The following is a 21769-nucleotide window of genomic DNA, read 5'->3' on the forward strand; positions in this document are numbered from 1 at the left end:
CCAGCCACTTTGCTGACAGTGTTTATCAGCTGGAGAAGTTCTCTTGTAGAATTTTGGGGGGTGCTTATGTATACTATCATATCATCTGCAAATAGTGATATCTTTAATTCTTCTTTGCCAGCTTGTATCCCTTTGATCTCTTTTTGTTGTCTTATTGTTCTAGCTAGCACTTTGAGTACTATATTGAATAGATATGGTAAGAGTGGAATCCTTGTCTTGTTCCCGATTGCTTCAAGTATCTCTCCATTTGATTTGATATTGGCTGTTGTTGTGCAGTAAATTGCTTTTATTATGTTTAGGTATGGGCCCTGAAGTCCTGATCTCTCCAATACTTTTAACATGAAGGGGTGTTGTATTTTGTCAAATGCTTTTTCTGCATCTAAGGAGATGATCATGTGATTTTTTTTCTTTGAGTTTGTTTATGTAGTGGATTACATTAATGAATTTTCATATATTGAACCAACATGCATCCCTGGGATGAAGCCTACTTGATGGTGGTGAATGATGGTTTTGATGTGTTCTTGGATTCGGTTTTCAAGAATTTTATTGACTATTTTTGCATCAATATTCATAAGCAAGATTTGTCTGAAGTTCTCTCTTTTGCTTGAGTCCTTATGTGGTTTAGGTATCAGAGTAATTGTGGCTTCATAGAATGAATTACGTAGTGTTCTTTCTGTTTGTATTTTATGGAATAGTTTGAGGAATATTGGTATTAGGTCTTCTTTGAAGGTCCGGTAGAATTCTGTACAAAAATCCATCTGGCCCTGGGCGTTTTATGGTTGGAAGGTTTTTAATGATTTCTTCCATTTCCTTATGGGATATGGGCCTGTTTAAATAGTTTATCTGATCCTGATTTAACTTTGGTACTTGGTGTCTGTCTAGAAAATCATCCATTTCATCTAGATTTTCCAATTTTGTTGAGTATAGGCTTTTGTAGTGGGATCTGGTGTATTTTTAGTTTCTTCCCTTTCTGTTGTTATGTGTCCCTTTTTATTTCTTATTTTGTTTATTTGGATACTTGTTGTAAAAATATAAAAATAAAAAAGGTATTGGTTGTCTTTTACCCTGCTAGGTCCACACCATGGTGCCCCAAGATATCTGCTAGATACCTTGGGAGAAACACATCCCAACTTCACCATGGTGGCCCAATGTCTCCTGCCACCACACACTTTCCTACACTCAAACTGTCACATAAAAGAACACACAACACAATAATCTTTGACCCAATTGATAAGATATAATTGCCCACTTAAACATACAAAGCCCGGTACCAACCATCCCTTAGGAACATTGATAACAACCTGTAAATACACAGAGCGAGATCTTTACGGCAGCCTCCATTGTCCTGCCACGGCTTCTCCCCTTCTCTCTCCCTCCTGTCTCCTTTCTGTTCCAGTCTCCTCTTCCTTCAAACTTCTCTCCCGCCCACCCTTCCTTCTCCTCCAATGACAGGCCTCCTTCTATCCTGTACCTGCCCCTCGCCTGTTTTACAAATTCAATGGAGAGAAGGTTCTGGTGAAGTCACCTGATTCCTGAGTACTGTGACTAGGCAGCTGTCCTTGGGGCAGTGGAATTAGCATCAAAATACAGATAACTTCAGGGCAAACCACAACAGACACTACCTTTGAGTTCTTTAGTTAGTTATCTAAGGGCTTATCTAGTATATTCTCTCAAAAAAAACCCAGCTTTTGATATTATTGATTGTTTTATCCTCTTTGTTTCTATTTGGTTGATTTTGGCACTGAGTTTATTTCTTGCCCTCTACTCTTGGATGTTTTTGCTTCCTTTTGTTCTAGAGCTCTCAGGTGTTGTGTTGCTAGTAAGATCTTCCCAGGTTCTTTATCAGGGCAGTTAGTGCTATGAACTTTCCTCTTAGCACTGCTCTCATTGTGCCCCATAAGTTTGGGTACGATGTTTCAACATTTTCATTAAATTCCAGGAAGTATGTAATTTCTTTATTTCTCTCCTAACCATGTTATCATTGAGTAGAAAATTGTTCAGTTTCCACATGTATGTGGACTTTCTGTTGTTTTTTCTGTTTTTGAAGACCAGCCTTAGGCCATGGTGGTCTGATTGAATGCATGAGATTTTTTTTCAGTCTTCTTGTATAGGTTGAGAATTATTTTGTGACCATTTATATTGTCAATTTTGGAGAAGGTACCATGAGGTACTGAAAAGTAGATGTATTCTTTTGTTTTAGGGTGAAATGTTCTGTAGATATCTATTAAATCCATTTGGTTCATAACCTCTATTAGTTTCACTGTGTCTCTGTTTAGTTTCTGTTTCAAAGACCTGTCCATTGGTGAGAGTGGGGTATTGAAGCCTCTCACTATTCTTTATGGGGTTCAATGTGTGTTTTGAGCTTTAGTAAAGTTTCTTTTATGAACGTGGGTGCCCTTGCATTTGGAGCATAGATGTTCAGAATTGAGACTTTCTCTTAGTGGATTTTCCCTTTGGTGAATATGAAGTGTCCTTCCTCATCATACTTGATAACTTTTGGTTGAAAGTCCATTTTATTGGATATTAGGATGGCAACTCCAGCTTGTTTCTTGGGATCATTTTCTTGGAAGCCCTCTTTCCATCGTTTCACTATGAGATAATATCTGTCTTTGTTATTGGGGTGTGTTTCCTGTTTGCAGAAAAATACTATATCTTGTTTGCGTATCCAGTCCATTAGCTTATGTGTTTTTATAGGCGAGTTGTGTCCATTAATATTGAGAGATATTAAAGACAGATGACTGTTGGTTCCTGTTATGTTTGTTTTTGTAGGCAGCTTTATGTGCTTGTGGTTCTCTCCTTTTGACTTTGTTGTAAGATGCTTAATATCTTTTTTTCTTCCTTTGGTGTAGGTACCTTCCTTGTATTAGACTTTTCCTTCTAGGATCCTCTATAGGGCTGGATTGGTAGATAGATACTGTTAAATTTGGTTTTGTCCTGGAATATTTTGGTTTCTCCATCTATATTTATTGAGAGTTTTCCCGGTATAGTAGCCTGGGCTGGCATTTGTGTTCTCTTAGAGTCTACATGACCTCTGACCAGGCTCTTCTGGCTTCCATAGTCTCTGTAGAGAAGTCTGCCTTTGCATGTTACTTGGCCCTTTTCCCTTGCAGCTTTTAATATTCTTTCTTTATTCTGTGCTTTTAGTGTTTTGACTATTATGTGACTAGAGGATTTTCTTTTCTGGTCCCATTTGTTTTGTGTTCTGTAGGCTTCTTGTACCTTTGTGGCCATCTCTTTCTTTAGGTTGGGGCAGTTTTCTTCTATGATTTTGTTGAAGACATTTTCAGGTCCTTTGTGCTGAGAATCTTTGTTCTCTATTCCAATTATTCTTAGATTTGGTCTTTTCACTGTGTCCTGACTTTCCTGGAGGTTTGGGGTTAGGAGTTTTTTGTGTTTTGAATTTTCTTTGACAGTTGTGTTACTCTCTTCAGAGAGATTCTCTCTTCTATCTCTTGTATTCTGTTGGTGATACTTATATCTGTAATTCCTGACCTCTTTCCTAGATTTTCCATTTCCTGCTTTGCCTCCATTTGTTTTTGGTTTGTTGTTGTTGTTGTTGTTGTTGTTGTTGTTGTTGTTGTTTTTAATTGTTTCTACTTCCACTTTTAGGTCTTGGACCACTTTATGCAACTCCTTCACCTATATGATTATGTTTTCTTGTATTTCTTTAAGAGATTTATTTGTTTCCTCTTTAAGGTCTTCTACCTGTTTACGTATGTTTTCCTGTATTTCTTTCAGTGAGTTATTTATATCCTCCTTAAAGGACTCTATTATCTTCATGAGATAGGATTTTAATTTAGCTTCCTGATGTTCAGATGTGTTGTTGTATTCAGGGGTAGCTGTGGTGGGAGAACTGGATGATGCCCACGTATATTGGCTGCTATTGCTTACCATCATGTGCTTGCCTCTTACCATCTGGTTATCCCTGGTGTTTGCTGGTCTGGGTGACTCTGTCTGGAATCTGTCTCTTTTGTCCCTGGGTTGTTTCAGTTCTTCCTGGTAGGCCTGTGGCCCTGGCTGTAGCATACCTCCGATGGAGCCTTCCAACTAGGGAGGTCTTCAGAGGGGCAAAGAAGCTGCTGGTCTGTTGCCCTGACTGCAGTAGATCTCCTGGGAGGCCTTCAGTCTGTTAGGTCTTCAGAGGAAAAACAGTCATACTGTTGTCCTGAGTGAAGCTGTTCTTCAAGGGAACCTATGGACTGTGGTTTCTGTTTCCCTGTGTGCAGCAGAACTCCATGGACCCTTTCATTCTGTTGGGTCAGTTGCCCTGTATGACACAGAGCCCCCAAGAGGTTTTCAGACTGTGGTGTCAATTGCCCAGTTGCCCTGTGTACAGAGAAACTCCTGGGATGCCTTCAAGGTGTGGTGTCTTCAGAGGAGCAGACAAGCTGGCAATCACTTGCTCAGTTGCTCTGTATGCAGCAGACCTTCTGGGATGTCTCAGGCTGTGGTGTCTTCAGGGGAGCAGGCTTGCTAGCAGTCTGTCCCAGCAGAAAGGACCAGGCAGAAGGGGACTGGGGATGTTTCTTATAATGGAAAAAGTAAGTCATAAAACTAAAAGAAAACCAGGTTATTTGAAAGTGCTATTTAACTGATATTTCTATCTTATAATGCTTGATTAGAAAATCCTTCAATAATAAAATAAAGTATAAAATATTTTTAAAAATCATTTTAAAGAAAACAAAGCAGCCTCAGAAAATCAAAGCCATGTATGCAAAGCACAAAATAAAGTTTAATAATTTTACAGTGGTAAACTATTCTACCAAGGTTACATTCTTTTTTGTTTTGTATGATTGGCCAGTTCATTGTTGTTTCACTTTATGCCAAATATTTGGATTAAAAAGTTGGTTAAATTTTAAAGCATAAGAAAAACAGACCCTAAAAACTTGACCTTTTCAAGCAAAAAGTAGTGTTACACAAATTGTTTGTGTTTAGGCTCTTATACTTTCACATTTTATTAATCTTAGCAGATGACTTTACATTCTTTCTCCTTTTGCCCACCTCACAGTGATTGATCTAGTCAGCCAAACCAGAATATATCACCTCATATTAGTTCTGTCTGATTGGGAGGGAAATGGACTTGTAAGTGCTATTAAAATTAAGAGCACTTCAGCCGTGAGGTAGAGAGTAAGGAAATAATCAATGAATAATTTGCCAAAGTGTTTCCAAGAGTATGCCAGTGGGGAAATGATATCTGATGAGTTATAACAATAATCACTATGGACAAGAGGTACTGGAAAACAAAACAGACAAACAAGAACTATTACCAAGCAGCCCTAGATCAGGCTGCTTAAAAATGAGGATAGAGGGATTGATATACAGATATTGATGGGAGATGAATTTTTGAAAATTTCTGTCTCTCTGTGTCTCTCTCTCTCTCTCTCTCTCTGTCTATTTCTCTATCTCTATCTCTGTCTCTCTCATTTTTTTTCTTATGAATTGTCACTCTTTAGACTCCAGCTTAAATCTATAAAATGTTCTCATAATAAGCCTGGGTACTCTGCTTAGCTGTTCTGCTCATCACTGTGGATAATTCATTAACAATGACAGAATAGATAAAAAAAGAAAAATGTTAGTGAATATTTATAGCATTGAAAAGCATAAGAATTCAGTACAGGATGGTGTTTGAAAAGGAGATAATTTTAGTTTTCTTCTTTTTGGTTTTAAAGTTATTAAAGCATCTAAATAAAGTTTGTCCAACAGAATTTTGGAAATATGAGCCTTGTAAAGGAAAATCAAGGCAGAAGATATAGATTATATAGCTATGAGAGTAATGAATTTTCCATTTTTCCAGAGTTTCAAAATCCTTATGATAGAAATAGAGATCTGTGCATTAACTCACTGCCTAAACACTAATTATCATTAACAACCGTTTTCCAGAGTTTCAAAATATAAATAGTGCCAACTTTGCAACTTCTGCTGAACATGTGTTCCATATTATATAATCCTGGTTTGTGGTTTCGTGTAATTGGTTTAATATAAAAAGTCATTATTCTCTAACAATTTTTGACTTAAGGCTTGCATCTCTATATTAACGGAAGCTGTGATATATATTAATAAAATTATGACAGACTGAAATAAAAGCCTGTTATACATGATCCATTAGAACTTTGATAACATAATGCATAACAAATGTTATTACTGTACTGTAATGTAATATAATAAAATTCTTATCTTCCTAACTATAATAAATTATTTCCATGTGTCATAAACTGAAAGCTGCTTATCATTTTATCCCTATACATCATGCAATGAAAATTGGAAATTATTGACACTGTCATTTATATGAAAACTTGGGTTTTTAAATTGACATCTTTTTGTAGATGATAAATACTTTTTCTCGATGTGTCCTGTGTTGCGCTGAAGAAGTGGATCTTGATGAGCTTCTGGCTTCAAGATTAGTTTCTTTCCTAATGGATCATCATCAGGAAATTCTTCAAGTACCCACTTATTTACAGGCTGCAGTGGAGAAACATCTTGACTACATTAAAAAGGGCCATGTAGGTATTTTAAGCCTTAAAAATCTCCGCATTGCTTATTAGCAAGTAGCAAATCCATCTCAGAGTAACCCCATAAAAAATGGACACTTAATAGCTCATATATTCATTCTCTAAGTCAGGAATATATACAGCCCTGGGACTTTTCTTTGCCTTTCCTCTCTTGCAGTCCCATGTTGACAAATGTTTCCTTTACATTACGAAAAATATGATTATTTTTTAATGCACATAACATTGGGTTTCAAATCTAAAGTAAAAAGAAAATAAATCCCTTTACCTCCAATTTTTAAAAAAAAAAGAAAAAAAGTACCCTCAGCTCTGGTGTAAGACAAGCATGTCACTGTGGCCAGTTTTTATGTTGGTGCTGGTAATCCAAACTCAAGGCCTTATGTCTGCTTGGTAAACACTTTACCCACTGAGCCATCTCCCCAGTTCCTATGTATGAACTCTTGATTATCTCATGCTAAGTTAAATGTCAATTCTTTGAAAATCTAATGGTAAGTAGGATGAAAAGAGTCTTATTCTGATACATTCTATATAATTAATTTATTATAGAATTTGTTGTAAAAGTAGAAAAGAAGAAGGTTAATGGAATAAGCAGAATGGAAAAAAAAATGTTAGAAAAGGGGGGAACAAAACACTAAACAAAATATCTACCATATTCAGGAGTTGGCTAGCCAGCACATTTTGTTGGTGCTTTTTCTCACGTATGCTATTATAATGTTATACTGGCTTACTATAGATGTGTACCTTAAACTTTATTATCAGTAGGTATGTAGGCTCTGATAGTATTCTGGTTCTCAAAAACAATTGATCAATACTTCATTACTAAGTGAAAATATTGGTGTTTTAAACTGAATTAAAATATTTAAATTGTTATATTTTATATTTCAAATAATAAAATCTGTGATAAAAATTAGAATACCTTCCTTTAATGCTTTTATATACATGAAACTTTCATTTTTATGATTAGGAGACAGATCAAGAAAAGTTAATTCAGGGCTATAAAATAAGTTGTGGTGCTTAGATTTAGATCCTGCTCACTTTCCTCTAGTGTATAATCTTCAATTTTCTTAATACACTGAATGTGTGATTGAGGCCAAATGATAGATTATAGATTCCATCAAAAGTGTTCTATATGGGAAAAATATAACCGGAATGTACACGTTTCACTGTCTTGCTTTTCATTGACAGGTTAAAAATCATGGAGATGGACTAGTTGTTCCTTTGCCAACATATTCTTACTGTAAGCAGATTAGTGCTAAAGAATTTGATGAACAGAAAATTTCAACTTCCCAAGCTGCAATTGCAGAACTTTTGGAGAATATTGTTAGAAGTAAAAGCTTGCCACTAAAGGAGAAAAGAAGAAAGCTGAAACAGGTACAGAATGTACAACTCTCCATCCTGCAAATGTTTTCCAGTGTGTGGTTAGTGATTGCTGCTTCTAATGACATTTGGGATAAGATTTTAACTTTTACATATATAGATTGCTTATTGTTCTTCATTATGTATTTGAAGTAATTATTTTAAATTTAAAATAACTACAGCAATATTAATTGATTTTCTTTTATGTTGCTTTTATTTGTTATAATTATATCTTGAATTATCCTGAGAAAGCATTAGTAAAATCTGGATTATAACACCTGTCTCTCGGTGACTCGTCCCTGCCACTGTTTAGAATCTTCAGCTCTAAAGCAAAATGCAAGAGTCACATAATTCTAGAAAGAACACAACCTGTAAAACTCAAAAGTGAAATACAAACTGTACCAAATCCCTGTGACCTTCATAGGCCTTACCAGTGAGAAAGATTTGGGTTTAGGGTAAAAATTAACAGACGAGAACCCTAGGATTTTAACATGGACAGGGAGGGGTCTGAAGGATCTTGCAGTGACCCCCGTCAGAAAAATAGAGAGAAGTAAGTGTCAGATGAAAAATACACGACTAGTTTTATATGAGAAAATATTCAGGAACTTCAGGAAGTTTTTTGTTTGTTTTATTGTTGTTGTTTTTGTTTGTTTTGTTTTGTTTTTGGGGCATGTTTCTCTGTACAACAACCCTGCTTTGTAGACCAGTCTGGCCTTGAACTCTCAGAGATCAGCCTGCCTCTGCCTCCCTAATTCTGGGGATTAAAGGTGTGTGTCACCACACCTGGCCAGGATTGCTAATCCTTCCCTCCTTTTTAAGTTTCAGAAGGAATACCCCTTGATATATCAGAAAAGGTTCCCAACCACTGAGAGTGAAGCAGCACTTTTTGATGATAAACCTACAATCAAGCAACCAATGCTGAATTTAAGAAACCCCAAGCTTCACAGTCTGCGATACTGACTTAAAACTTCAACAAATGAAGCCATATAAGAGAATATTTCTACTTAAAAGGAAGTCTGTTGATATTACAGTTTTCCTTAAAAGGACATTATACAAGGAGATGACAAAACCGTCTTTTTGTCTGTACTAGGCTGCTAAAACTACAGGATCTTAGCTAAGTGCCTAACGAAAAGTAATACCAAATATTTTAATTAGAAACTTTTTTAATGTAATGATCTGGTAAGACTATCAGAATGAATTGTATCTTCCAGATAAAATTGTGGTGCTCTTTTAAAAGAAAACACATCTGTGTCTATATGTATATTAGCTAAAGAACGGGTTGTTTAGGATTGCTTCTTTATTTATAAGTATCAGATTATGAAAAATATTGTACTCTTGTTTAATCTTTTTATACTTGTGATCTATTTAACTGTATATAAACACACTTGTAGCTTGGCTTTTATTATTGGACTTTGGTTTATTCGAGGACAAAAGGAGGAATTTTTTGAGATAAAGTCTCCCTGTGCACCCTATTCTAACCTCAAACTCATTCCTCCTGCCTTATTTTCTTGAGTGGTAGGAATACCGCCATTCCTGACTTATATGTGTATTTTAAAAATATGTGTGAGATTTTTGTTTTCCGCTAAACATTATCTCAATTACTTCAGTTTTTTCCAGAAATATGTTTTGAATGCTTACATTTACTATCTATTCTGCTATACCAAAATAGATGTAAAATAGTTATTTAGCAACAAAAATGTGTCTTTCATTGTTTCTTAAATGTGTAGACTGTGATGAATAAAGCAAAATTTCCTCTCTTAAGACATTTATCTTTTTTAATCAAGGCTACTACAGGAAAAAGAAAAAAGGAAAAAAACCTGAAGATGTTGGAGTAGCAAAGATTTTTAGCTAAGAGCCACATGCAACAAAAAAAAAAAAAAAGAGAGAGAGAGAGAGAGAGAGAGAAAGAAAGAAAGAAAGAAAGAAAGAAAGAAAGAAAGAAAGAAAGAGAGAAAGAGAGAAAGAAGGAAAGAAAAAGAAAGCAAGGGAGACAGGCTGCTGCTCTGCTGGAAGATCAGAATCTTGTTCCCAGCACCCGCTTTGGGCCTCTTAGAATTATCTGTAACTCTAGTTCTAGGTAAGTTAAGAATATGCAGTCTTCTCCACAGAAGCCTGGAGAAACTTGTGTGGCTGCATGCACAGAGCCACACAAACACATATTTTTTTTAATTTAACATACATACTTAATAAGTAGGATTCAGCTGTGGAAAAGTATGAACTCTCATTTGTGACAATATGGATGAAAATGGGTAACACTGATAAATGGAGTAATCCAAGTACAGAAAGACAAATATGTTTGATTTGTCATATAAAAATTGTTGTCAAATATAATAGGAATGAATTAGAGTCATATATAGGAACAATGTTTTTTTTTAATTTCTGACAAAGAAGTGATAAGTGATTTTTATTGTTTTCTATTATCTTTTCTGTGTTTTTTTTAATTCTTCTCTCATACAATATATCTCAACATAATTTCTGCTCCATTAACTCCTCAGTCCATCCCCACTATCTCTCCATTCCCCAGATCCACTCCTCCATTTTTCTTCATAAAAGAGCAGTCATCTTGAAGGGGCTTGAGACCCCATATGAACAACAATGCCAACCAACCAGAGCTTCCAGGACTAAGCCACTACCCAAAGACTATACATGAACTGACCCTGGGCTCCAACCTCATAGGTAGCAATGAATAGCCTAGTAAGAGCACCAGTGGAAGGGGAAGCCCTTGGTCCTGCCAAGACTGAACCCCCAGTGAATGTGATTGTTGGGGGGAGGGTGGTAATGGGGGGAGGATGGGGAGAGGAAGCCCATATAGAAGGGGACTGGAAGGGATTAGGGGGATGTTGACCCGGAAACCAGGAAGGGGAATAATAATCGAAATGTAAATAAGAAATACTCAAGTTAATAAAGATTAAAAAAAAAAAGAAGAAGCTTCCTGGTTGCTGCCACCGCAGAGAGCTCGTAGGCAGCACCCCACGAGCAAACTTGAGCCTCCGGACCACAGGTAAGACCAACTTTTCTGCTGCAAGAGACCCGCCTGGTGAACTCAGGACACAGAGGCAAAATTCCTCTAGGACCGGGCACTTCCTGTGTTTACCGGGAGTCCCAAACCCGCGGATCCCGGCCCGCAGCAGCTCTCTGCTCCCAGACCCCGTGGGAGAGAGACCTCACCGCCTGGTCAGGTGGGCACTCCTGAGGCTGCATAGCGGAAGAGACCACCAACACTGCCCACCCCTGCCCACATCCCTGGCCCAAGAGGAAACTGTATACGGCCTCTGGGCTCCCGTGGGGGAGGGCCCAGGAGCGGCAGGACCCCTGCCTGAGACACCGCTGGAACCTGAAGGAACAGACCTGATAAACAGTTCTCTACACCCAAATCCCGTGGGAGGGAGAGCTAAACCTTCAGAGAGGCAGACACGCCTGGGAAACCAGAAGAGACTGCACTCTGCACACATCTCTGACACCAGAGGAAAACACCAAACGACATCTGGAACCCTGGTGCACGGAGGCTCCTGGAAAGAGCGGCGCAGATCTTCCTGGTTGCTGCCACCACAGAGAGCTCGTACGCAGCACCCCACGAGCAAACTTGAGCCTCCGGACCACAGGTAAGACCAACTTTTCTGCTGCAAGTGACCTGCCTGGTGAACACCAGACACAGGCCCACAGGAACAGCTGAAGACCTGTAGATAGGAAAAACTACACGCCCGAAAGCAGAACACTCTGTCCCCATAACTGGCTGAAAGAAAACAGGAAAACAGGTCTACAGCACTCCTGACACACAGGGTATAGGACAGTCTAGCCACTGTCAGAAATAGCAGAACAAAGTAACACTAGAGATAATCTGATGGCGAGAGGCAAGCGCAGGAACCCAAGCAACAGAAACCAAGACTACATGCCATCATCGGAGCCCAATTCTCCCACCAAAGCAAACACGGAATATCCAAACACACCAAAAATGCAAGATCTAGTTTCAAAATCATATTTGATCATGATGCTGGAGGACTTCAAGAAAGACGTGAAGAACTCCCTTAGAGAACAAGTGGAAGCCTACAGAAAGGAATCGCAAAAATCCCTGAAAGAATTCCAGGAAATCATAATTAAACAAGTAGAAGCCCATAGAGAGGAGTCACAAAAATCCCTGAAAGAATTCCAGGAAATTATAAATAAACAAGTAGCTGGTGCACTGAAGCTCCCGGAAGGGGCAGCACAGGTCTTCCTGGTTGCTGCCGCCTCAGAGAGCCCTTGGGCAGCACCCCGCGAGCAAACTTGAGCCTCGGGACCACAGGTAAGACCAACTTGTCTGCTGCAAGAGAGCTGCCTGGTGAGATCGGGACACACAGAGGCAGAGTTCATCTAGGACTGGGCACGTCCTGTGTTTGCCGGAGGTCCCACGCCCGTGGATCCCGGGCCCGCAGCAGCTCTCTACTCCCAGACCCTGTGGGAAAGAGACCTCACCGCCTGATCAGGTGGGCACTCCTGAGGCTGCAGAGCAGAAGAGACCACCAACACTGCCCACCCCTGCCCACATCCCTGGCCCAAGAGGAAACTGTATAAGGCCTCTGGGCTCCCGTGGGGGAGGGCCCAGGAGCGGCAGGACCCCTGCCTGAGACACCACCGGAACCTGAGGGAAACAGACCGGATAAACAGTTCTCTGCACCCAAATACCGTGGGAGGGAGAGCTGAACCTTCAGAGAGGCAGACAAGCCTGGGAAACCAGAAGAGACTGCTCTCTGTACATACATCTCGGACGCCAGAGAAAAACACCAAAGGCCATCTGGAACCCTGGTGCACTGAAGCTCCCGGAAGGGGCGGCACAGGTCTTCCTGGTTGCTGCCGCTGCAGAGAGCCCTTGGGCAGCACCCCGCGAGCAAACTTGAGCCTCGGGACCACAGGTAAGACCAACTTGTCTGCTGCAAGAAAGCTGCCTGGTGAACTCAAGACACAGGCCCACAGGAACAGCTGAAGACCTGTAGAGAGGAAAAACTACACACCCGAAAGCAGAACACTCTGTCCCCATAACTGACTGAAAGAGAGGAAAACAGGTCTACAGCACTCCTGACACACAGGCTTATAGGACAGTCTAGCCACTGTCAGAAATAATAGAACAAAGTAACACTAGAGATAATCTGATGGCGAGAGGCAAGCACAGGAACCCAAGCAACAGAAACCAAGACTACATGCCATCATCGGAGCCCAATTCTCCCACCAAAACAAACATGGAATATCCAAACACACCAGAAAAGCAAGATCTAGTTTCAAAATCATATTTGATCATGATGCTGGAGGACTTCAAGAAAGACATGAACACACTTAGGGAAACACAGGAAAACATTAATAAACAAGTAGAAGCCTACAGAGAGGAATCGCAAAAATCCCTGAAAGAATTCCAGGAAAACACAATCAAACAGTTGAAGGAATTAAAAATGGAAATAGAAGCAATCAAGAAAGAACACATGGAAACAACCCTGGATATAGAAAACCAAAAGAAGAGACAAGGAGCTGTAGATACAAGCCTCACCAACAGAATTCAAGAGATGGAAGAGAGAATCTCAGGAGCAGAAGATTCCATAGAAATCATTGACTCAACTGTCAAAGATAATGTAAAGCAGAAAAAGCTACTGGTCCAAAACATACAGGAAATCCAGGACTCAATGAGAAGATCAAACCTAAGGATAATAGATATAGAAGAGAGTGAAGACTCCCAGCTCAAAGGACCAGTAAATATCTTCAACAAAATCATAGAAGAAAACTTCCCTAACCTAAAAAAAGAGATACCCATAGGCATACAAGATGCCTACAGAACTCCAAATAGATTGGACCAGAAAAGAAACACCTCCCGTCACATAACAGTCAAAACACCAAATGCACAAAATAAAGAAAGAATATTAAAAGCAGTAAGGGAAAAAGGTCAAGTAACATATAAAGGCAGACCTATCAGAATCACACCAGACTTCTCGCCAGAAACTATGAAGGCCAGAAGATCCTGGACTGATGTCATACAGACCCTAAGAGAACACAAATGCCAGCCCAGGTTACTGTATCCTGCAAAATTCTCAATTAACATAGATGGAGAAACCAAGATATTCCATGACAAAACCAAATTTACACAATATCTTTCTACAAATCCAGCACTACAAAGGATAATAAATGGTAAAGCCCAACATAAGGAGGCAAGCTATACCCTAGAAGAAGCAAGAAATTAATCATCTTGGCAACAAAACAAAAAGAATGAAAGCACACAAACATAACCTCACATCCAAATATGAATATAACGGGAAGCAATAATCACTATACCTTAATATCTCTCAACATCAATGGCCTCAACTCCCCAATAAAAAGAAATAGATTAACAAACTGGATACGCAACGAGGACCCTGCATTCTGCTGCCTACAGGAAACACACCTCAGAGACAAAGACAGACACTACCTCAGAGTGAAAGGCTGGAAAACAACTTCAGAAGAAGCAAGCTGGAGTAGTCATTCTAATATCAAATAAAATCAATTTTCAACGAAAAGTCATCAAAAAAGATAAGGAAGGACACTTCATATTCATCAAAGGAAAAATCCACCAAGATGAACTCTCAATCCTAAATATCTATGCCCCAAATAAAAGGGCACCTACATATGTAAAAGAAACCTTACTAAAGCTCAAAACACACATTGGACCTCACACAATAATAGTGGGAGATTTCAACACCCCACTCTCATCAATGGACAGATCATGGAAACAGAAATTAAACAGAGATGTAGACAGACTAAGAGAAGTCATGAGCCAAATGGACCTAACGGATATTTATAGAACATTCTATCCTAAAGCACAAAGATATACCTTCTTCTCAGCTCCTCATGGTACTTTCTCCAAAATTGATCATATAATTGGTCAAAAAACGGGCCTCAACAGGTACAGAAAGATAGAAATAATCCCATGCGTGCTATCGGACCACCACGGCCTAAAACTGGTCTTCAATAACAATCAAGGAAGAATGTCCACATATACTTGGAAATTGAACAATGCTCTACTCAATGATAACCTGGTCAAGGAAGAAATAAAGAAAGAAATTAAAAAGTTTTTAGAATTTAATGAAAAATGAAGGTAAAACATACCCAAACTTATGGGACACAATGAAAGCTGTGCTAAGAGGAAAACTCATAGCGCTGAGTGCCTGCAGAAAGAAACAGGAAAGAGCATATGTCAGCAGCTTGACAGCACACCTAAAAGATCTAGAACAAAAAGAAGCAAATACACCCAGGAGGAGTAGAAGGCAGGAAATAATCAAACTCAGAGCTGAAATCAACCAAGTAGAAACAAAAAGGACCATAGAAAGAATCAACAGAACCAAAAGTTGGTTCTTTGAGAAAATCAACAAGATAGATAAACCCTTAGCCAGACTAACGAGAGGACACAGAGAGTGCGTCCAAATTAACAAAATTAGAAATGAAAAGGGAGACATAACAACAGATTCAGAGGAAATTCAAAAAATCATCAGATCTTACTACAAAAACCTATATTCAACAAAACTTGAAAATCTTCAGGAAATGGACAATTTCCTAGACAGATACCAGGTATCGAAGTTAAATCAGGAACAGATAAACCAGTTAAACAACCCCATAACTCCTAAGGAAATAGAAGCAGTCATTAAAGGTCTCCCAACCAAAAAGAGCCCAGGTCCAGACGGGTTTAGTGCAGAATTCTATCAAACCTTCATAGAAGACCTCATACCAATATTATCCAAACTATTCCACTAAATTGAAACAGATGGATCACTACCGAATACCTTCTACGAAGCCACAATTACTCTTATACCTAAACCACACAAAGACACAACAAAGAAAGAGAACTTCAGACCAATTTCCCTTATGAATATCGACGCAAAAATGCTCAACAAAATTCTGGCAAACCGAATCCAAGAGCACATCAAAACAATCATCCACGATGATCAAGTAGGCTTCATCCCAGGCATGCAGGGATGGTTTAATATACGGAAAACCATCAACGTGATCCATTATATAAACAAACTGAAAGAACAAAACCACATGATCATTTCATTAGATGCTGAGAAAGCATTTGACAAAATTCAACACCCCTTCATGATAAAAGTCCTGGAAAGAATAGGAATTCAAGGCCCATACCTGAACATGGTAAAAGCCATATACAGCAAACCAGTTGCTAACATTAAACTAAATGGAGAGAAACTTGAAGCAATCCCACTAAAATCAGGGACTAGACAAGGCTGCCCACTCTCTTCCTACTTATTCAATATAGTTCTTGAAGTTCTAGCCAGAGCAATCAGACAACAAAAGGATGTCAAGGGGATACAGATCAGAAAAGAAGAAGTCAAAATATCACTATTTGCAGATGATATGATAGTATATTTAAGTGATCCCAAAAGTTCCACCAGAGAACTACTAAAGTTGATAAACAACTTCAGCAAAGTGGCTGGGTATAAAATTAACTCAAATAAATCAGTTGCCTTCCTCTATACAAAAGAGAAACAAGCCGAGAAAGAAATTAGGGAAACGACACCCTTCATAATAGACCCAAATAATATAAAGTACCTCGGAGTGACTTTAACAAAGCAAGTAAAAGATCTGTACAATAAGAACTTCAAGACACTGAAGAAGGAAATTGAAGAAGACCTCAGAAGATGGAAAGATCTCCCATGCTCATGGATTGGCAGGATTAATATAGTAAAAATGGCCATTTTACCAAAAGCAATCTACAGATTCAATGCAATCCCCATCAAAATACCAATCCAATTCTTCAAAGAGTTAGACAGAACAATTTGCAAATTCATCTGGAATAACAAAAAACCCAGGATAGCTAAAGCTATCCTCAACAATGAAAGGACTTCAGGGGGAATCACTATCCCTGAACTCAAGATGTATTACAGAGCAATAGTGATAAAAACTGCATGTTATTGGTACAGAGACAGACAGATAGACCAATGGAATAGAATTGAAGACCCAGAAATGAACCCACACACCTATGGGCACTTGATTTTTGACAAAGGAGCCAAAACCATCCAATGGAAATAAGATAGCATTTTCAGCAAATGGTGCTGGTTCAACTGGAGGTCAACATGTAGAAGAATGCAGATCGATCCATGCTTATCACCCTGTACAAAGCTTAAGTCCAAGTGGATCAAGGACCTCCACATCAAACCAGACACACTCAAACTAATAGAAGAAAAACTAGGGAAGCATCTGGAACACATGGGCACTGGAAAAAATTTCCTGAACAAAACACCAATGGCTTATGCTCTAAGATCAAGAATTGACAAATGGGATCTCATAAAACTGCAAAGCTTCTGTAAGGCAAAGGACACTGTGGTTAGGACAAAACGGCAACCAACAGATTGGGAAAAGATCTTTACCAATCCTACAACAGATAGAGGCCTTATATCCAAAATATACAAAGAACTCAAGAAGTTAGACCGCAGGGAAACAAATAACCCTATTAAAAAATGGGGCTCAGAGCTAAACAAAGAATTCACAGCTGAGGAATGCCGAATGGCGGAGAAACACCTAAAGAAATGTTCAACATCTTTAGTCATAAGGGAAATGCAAATCAAAACAACCCTGAGATTTCACCTCACACCAGTGAGAATGGCTAAGATCAAAAACTCAGGGGACAACAGATGCTGGCGAGGATGTGGAGAAAGAGGAACACTCCTCCATTGTTGGTGGGATTGCAAACTGGTACAACCATTCTGGAAATCAGTCTGGAGGATCCTCAGAAAATTGGACATTGAACTGCCTGAGGATCCAGCTATACCTCTCTTGGGCATATACCCAAAAGATGCCCCAACATATAAAAAAGACACGTGCTCCACTATGTTCATTGCAGCCTTATTTATAATAGCCAGAAGCTGGAAAGATCCCAGATGCCCTTCAACAGAGGAATGGATACAGAAAATGTGGTACATCTACACAATGGAATATTACTCAGCTATCAAAAACAACGACTTTATGAAATTCGTAGGCAAATGGCTGGAACTGGAAAATATCATCCTGAGTGAGCTAACCCAAACACAGAAAGACATACATGGTATGCACTCACTGATAAGTGGCTATTAGCCCAAATGCTTGAATTACCCTAAATGCCTAGAACAAATCAAACTCAAGACAGATGATCAAAATGTGAATGGTTCACTCCTTCTTTAAAAGGGGAACAAGAATACCCTTGGCAGGGAAGAGAGAGGCAAAGATTAAAACAGAGACTGAAGGAACACCCATTCAGAGTCTACCCCACATGTGGCCCATGCATATACAGCCATCCAATTAGACAAGATGGATGAAGCAAAGAAGTGCAGACCGACAGGAGCCGGATGTAGATCGCTCCTGAGAGACACAGCCAGAATACAGCAAATACAGAGGCGAATACCAGCAGCAAACCACTGAACTGAGAATAGGACCCCCGTTGAAGGAATCAGAGAAAGAACTGGAAGAGCTTGAAGGGGCTCGAGACCCCATATGTACAACAATGCCAAGCAACCAGAGCTTCCAGGGACTAAGCCACTACCTAAAGACTATACATGGAGTGACCCTGGACTCTGACCTCATAGGTAGCAATGAATATCCTAGTAAGAGCACCAGTGGAAGGGGAAGCCCTGGGTCCTGCTAAGACTGAACCCCCAGTGAACTAGACTGTTGGGGGGAGGGGGACAATGGGGGGAGGGTGGGGAGGGGAACACCGATAAGAAAGGGGAGGGGGGAGGGGGATGTTTGCCCGGAAACTGGGAAAGGGAATAACACTCGAAATGTATATAAGAAATACTCAAGTTAATAAAAAAAAAAAAAAAAAACAAGTAGAAGCCCATAGAGAGGAATCACAAAAATCCCTGAAAGAATTCCAGGAAAACACAATCAAACAGTTGAAGGAGTTAAAAATGGAAATAGAAGCAATCAACAAAGAACACATGGAAACAACCCTAGATATAGAAAACCAAAAGAAGAGACAAGGAGCTGTAGATACGAGCTTCACCAACAGAATACAAGAGATGGAAGAGAGAATCTCAGGAGCAGAAGATTCCATAGAAATCATTGACTCAACTGTCAAAGATAATGTAAAGCGGAAAAAAAAAAACTGGTCCAAAACATACAGGAAATCCAGGACTCAATGAGAAGATCAAACCTAAGGATAATAGATATAGAAGAGAGTGAAGACTCCCAGCTCAAAGGACCAGTTAATATCTTCAAAAAAATCATAGAAGAAAACTTCCCTAACCTAAAAAAAGTGATACCCATAGGCATACAAGAAGCCTACAGAACTCCAAATAGATTGGACCAGAAAAGAAACACCTCCCGTCACATAATAGTCAAAACACCAAACGCACAAAATAAAGAAAGAATATTAAAAGCAGTGAGGGAAAAAGGTCAAGTAACATATAAAGGCAGATCTATCAGAATCACACCAGACTTCTCACCAGAGACTATGAAAGCCAGAAGATCCTGGGTAGATGTCATATAGACCCTAAGAGAACACAAATGCCAGCCCAGGCTACTGTATCCAGCAAAACTCTCAATTAACATGGATGGAGAAACCAAGATATTCCATGATAAAGACAAATTTACACAATATCTTTCTACAAATCCATCCCTACAAAGGATAATAGATAGAAAACTCCAACACAAGGAGAGAAACTACACCCTAGAGAAAGGAAGAAAGTAATCTTGCAACAAAAGCAAGAGAGCCACACAAACAAAACAACTCTAACAATAAAAATAACAGGAAACAGCAATCATTATTCCTTAACATCTCATAGCATCAAGGGACTCAATTCCTTAATAAAAAGACATAGACTAACAGACTGGATACTTATAAAGGACCCACCATTTTGCCACGTACAGGAAACACACAAATCAACAACTCAACAAAGACAGACACTACCTCAGAGTAAAAGGCTGGAAAACAATTTCCCAAGCAAATGGTCCCTAGCAACAAGATGGAGTAGCAATTTTAATATTGAATGAGATCAACTTTCAACCAAAAGTTATCAAAAAAGATAAGGAAGGAAACTTCATATTCATCAAAGGAAAAATCCACCGCGATGAACTCTCAATTCCTGAATATCTATGCTCCAAATCCAAGGGCACCTACATTCCTAAAATAAACCTTACAAAAGCCCAAAGCACACATTACACCTCACACAATAATAGTGGGAGACCTCAACATCCCACTCTCATCAATGGACAGATCATGGAAACAGAAACTAAACAAAGACAGAGAAACTACAGATGTTATGAAAAACTGAGTAATACTTCATTGTGTAAAGGTATCACATTTTCTTTATTCTTCAGTTGAGGGACATCTAGACAGTTTTTAGCTTCTGATTATTATTAATAAAAGTGTCATGCACACATTTGAGGAAGTTTTCTTGTGGTATAATGGAGCAATCTTTTGGGTATATGCTCAAGTGGAATAGCCAGGTCTTGAGGTAGTGAGATTCCCAGCTATCTGAAGAACCATCACATCGATTTCCAAAATGGCTGTACAAGTTTGTATTCTTACCAGCAATGGATGAAGATTGCCCTTGGGCCATATCCTCACCAGCATGGGCTGTTACTTCTTTGATCTTAGCCATTCTGTCATGTATAAGAGGGAATCTCAAAGTAGTTTTGATTTAACTTTCCCTGATAACTAATCATACTGAACATTTCTCTAAGTGTTTCTCAGTCATTTGAGATTCTTTTACTCCTCTGTTTAGATCTGTACACCAGTTTTTATTTGCTTTGTTGATGTCTAGTTTTTTTTAGTTCTTTTTATATTTTAGATATTAGCCCTCTGTGAGATAACGAGTTGTTGAAAATCTTTTCCCATTTTGTAGGATGCCGTTTTCTCCTATTGATGGTGTCCTTTTGTCTTACAAAAGCTTCTCTGTTTCATGTGGTCCCATTGTTGATCTTAGTACTTGCACTATGTTGTTCTGTTCAGGAACTTGTCTCCTGTGCCAATGTGCTCAAGGCTATTCCCACTTTCTCATCTCTCAGGTTTAGTATATCTGGGTTTATGATGAGATCTTTGATCTGCTTGGACTTGAGTGTTTTCAGGGTGATAGATATGGATCTATTTGCATTCTTCTACAGGCAGACATCCAATTAGATCAGCACCATTTACTGAAGATAATTTTTCCCATTGTATAATTTTGGCTTCCTTGAGTGTTTATCAGTCTGTGGATTTATACCTACATCCTCAATTTGATTCCATTGATCAGCCTGTCTGTTTCTATACAAAGACCATGCAGTTTTTATTACTATTTCTTTGTAATACAACTTGAAATAGGGGATGGTGATACCTTCAGAAGTTCTTTATCGTACAGGATTATTTTAGCTGTCCTGGGATTTTTGTGTTTCTACATGAAGTTGAGTATTGTTCTTTCAAAGTCTGTAAAGAATTGTGTTGGCATTTTGATGAGAATTCTGTACAATCTGTAGATTGCTTTTGGTAAGACAGTCATTTTATTACTTTAATCTTATGAATCCATGAGCATGGTAGATCTTTCCATCTTCTGATGTCTTCTTCAATTTCTATATTCAAAACTTGAAATTATGTCCTGCAGGTCTTTTACTTGTGTGGTTATTTGAATATCCTTGGCCCATGTGAAGTGGCACTGTTAGAAGATGTGGCCTTGTAGAGGACATGTGTCCACTGTGTAAGTAGTCTTTGGGGTCTTCGCCTATGCTCAGGCCCTTCCCAGAGCAGTTGAGACCCCTCATTGACTGCAGAGGAGTCTCCTGGCAGCTTTGGGTCAAGGTGTAGAACTCTCAGTTCCTTCTCCAGCACCATGTCTTCCTGTTTCCCTTCCATGCCTGCAGGCTGCCATGCTTCCCTCCTTAATGATAATGGACAGAATCTCTGAAATGCTAAGTCAGCCCCAATTAAATATTTCCCTTTAATAAGAGCTGCCTTG

General features: G+C 39.0%; 1 protein-coding gene across 2 annotated transcripts in view; it reads left to right on the forward strand.

The window, feature by feature from the left end:
* Positions 1-9623, forward strand: part of Depdc1 (DEP domain containing 1) — a 33460-nt gene extending 23837 nt beyond the window's left edge. For both annotated transcript variants that reach the window (XM_006233537.5, NM_001305205.1), the window contains 3 exons: positions 6324-6500; positions 7692-7877; positions 8682-9623. In XM_006233537.5, coding sequence (XP_006233599.1) covers positions 6324-6500; positions 7692-7877; positions 8682-8822 — 504 coding nt within the window. In that variant the 3' untranslated portion in view covers positions 8823-9623. The remainder of the gene's footprint in view (positions 1-6323; positions 6501-7691; positions 7878-8681) is intronic.
* The last annotated feature ends 12146 nt before the right edge of the window (positions 9624-21769 follow it).

Source organism: Rattus norvegicus, chromosome 2 (genome assembly GCF_036323735.1).
Source record: "Rattus norvegicus strain BN/NHsdMcwi chromosome 2, GRCr8, whole genome shotgun sequence".
NCBI lineage: Eukaryota > Metazoa > Chordata > Mammalia > Rodentia > Muridae > Rattus > Rattus norvegicus.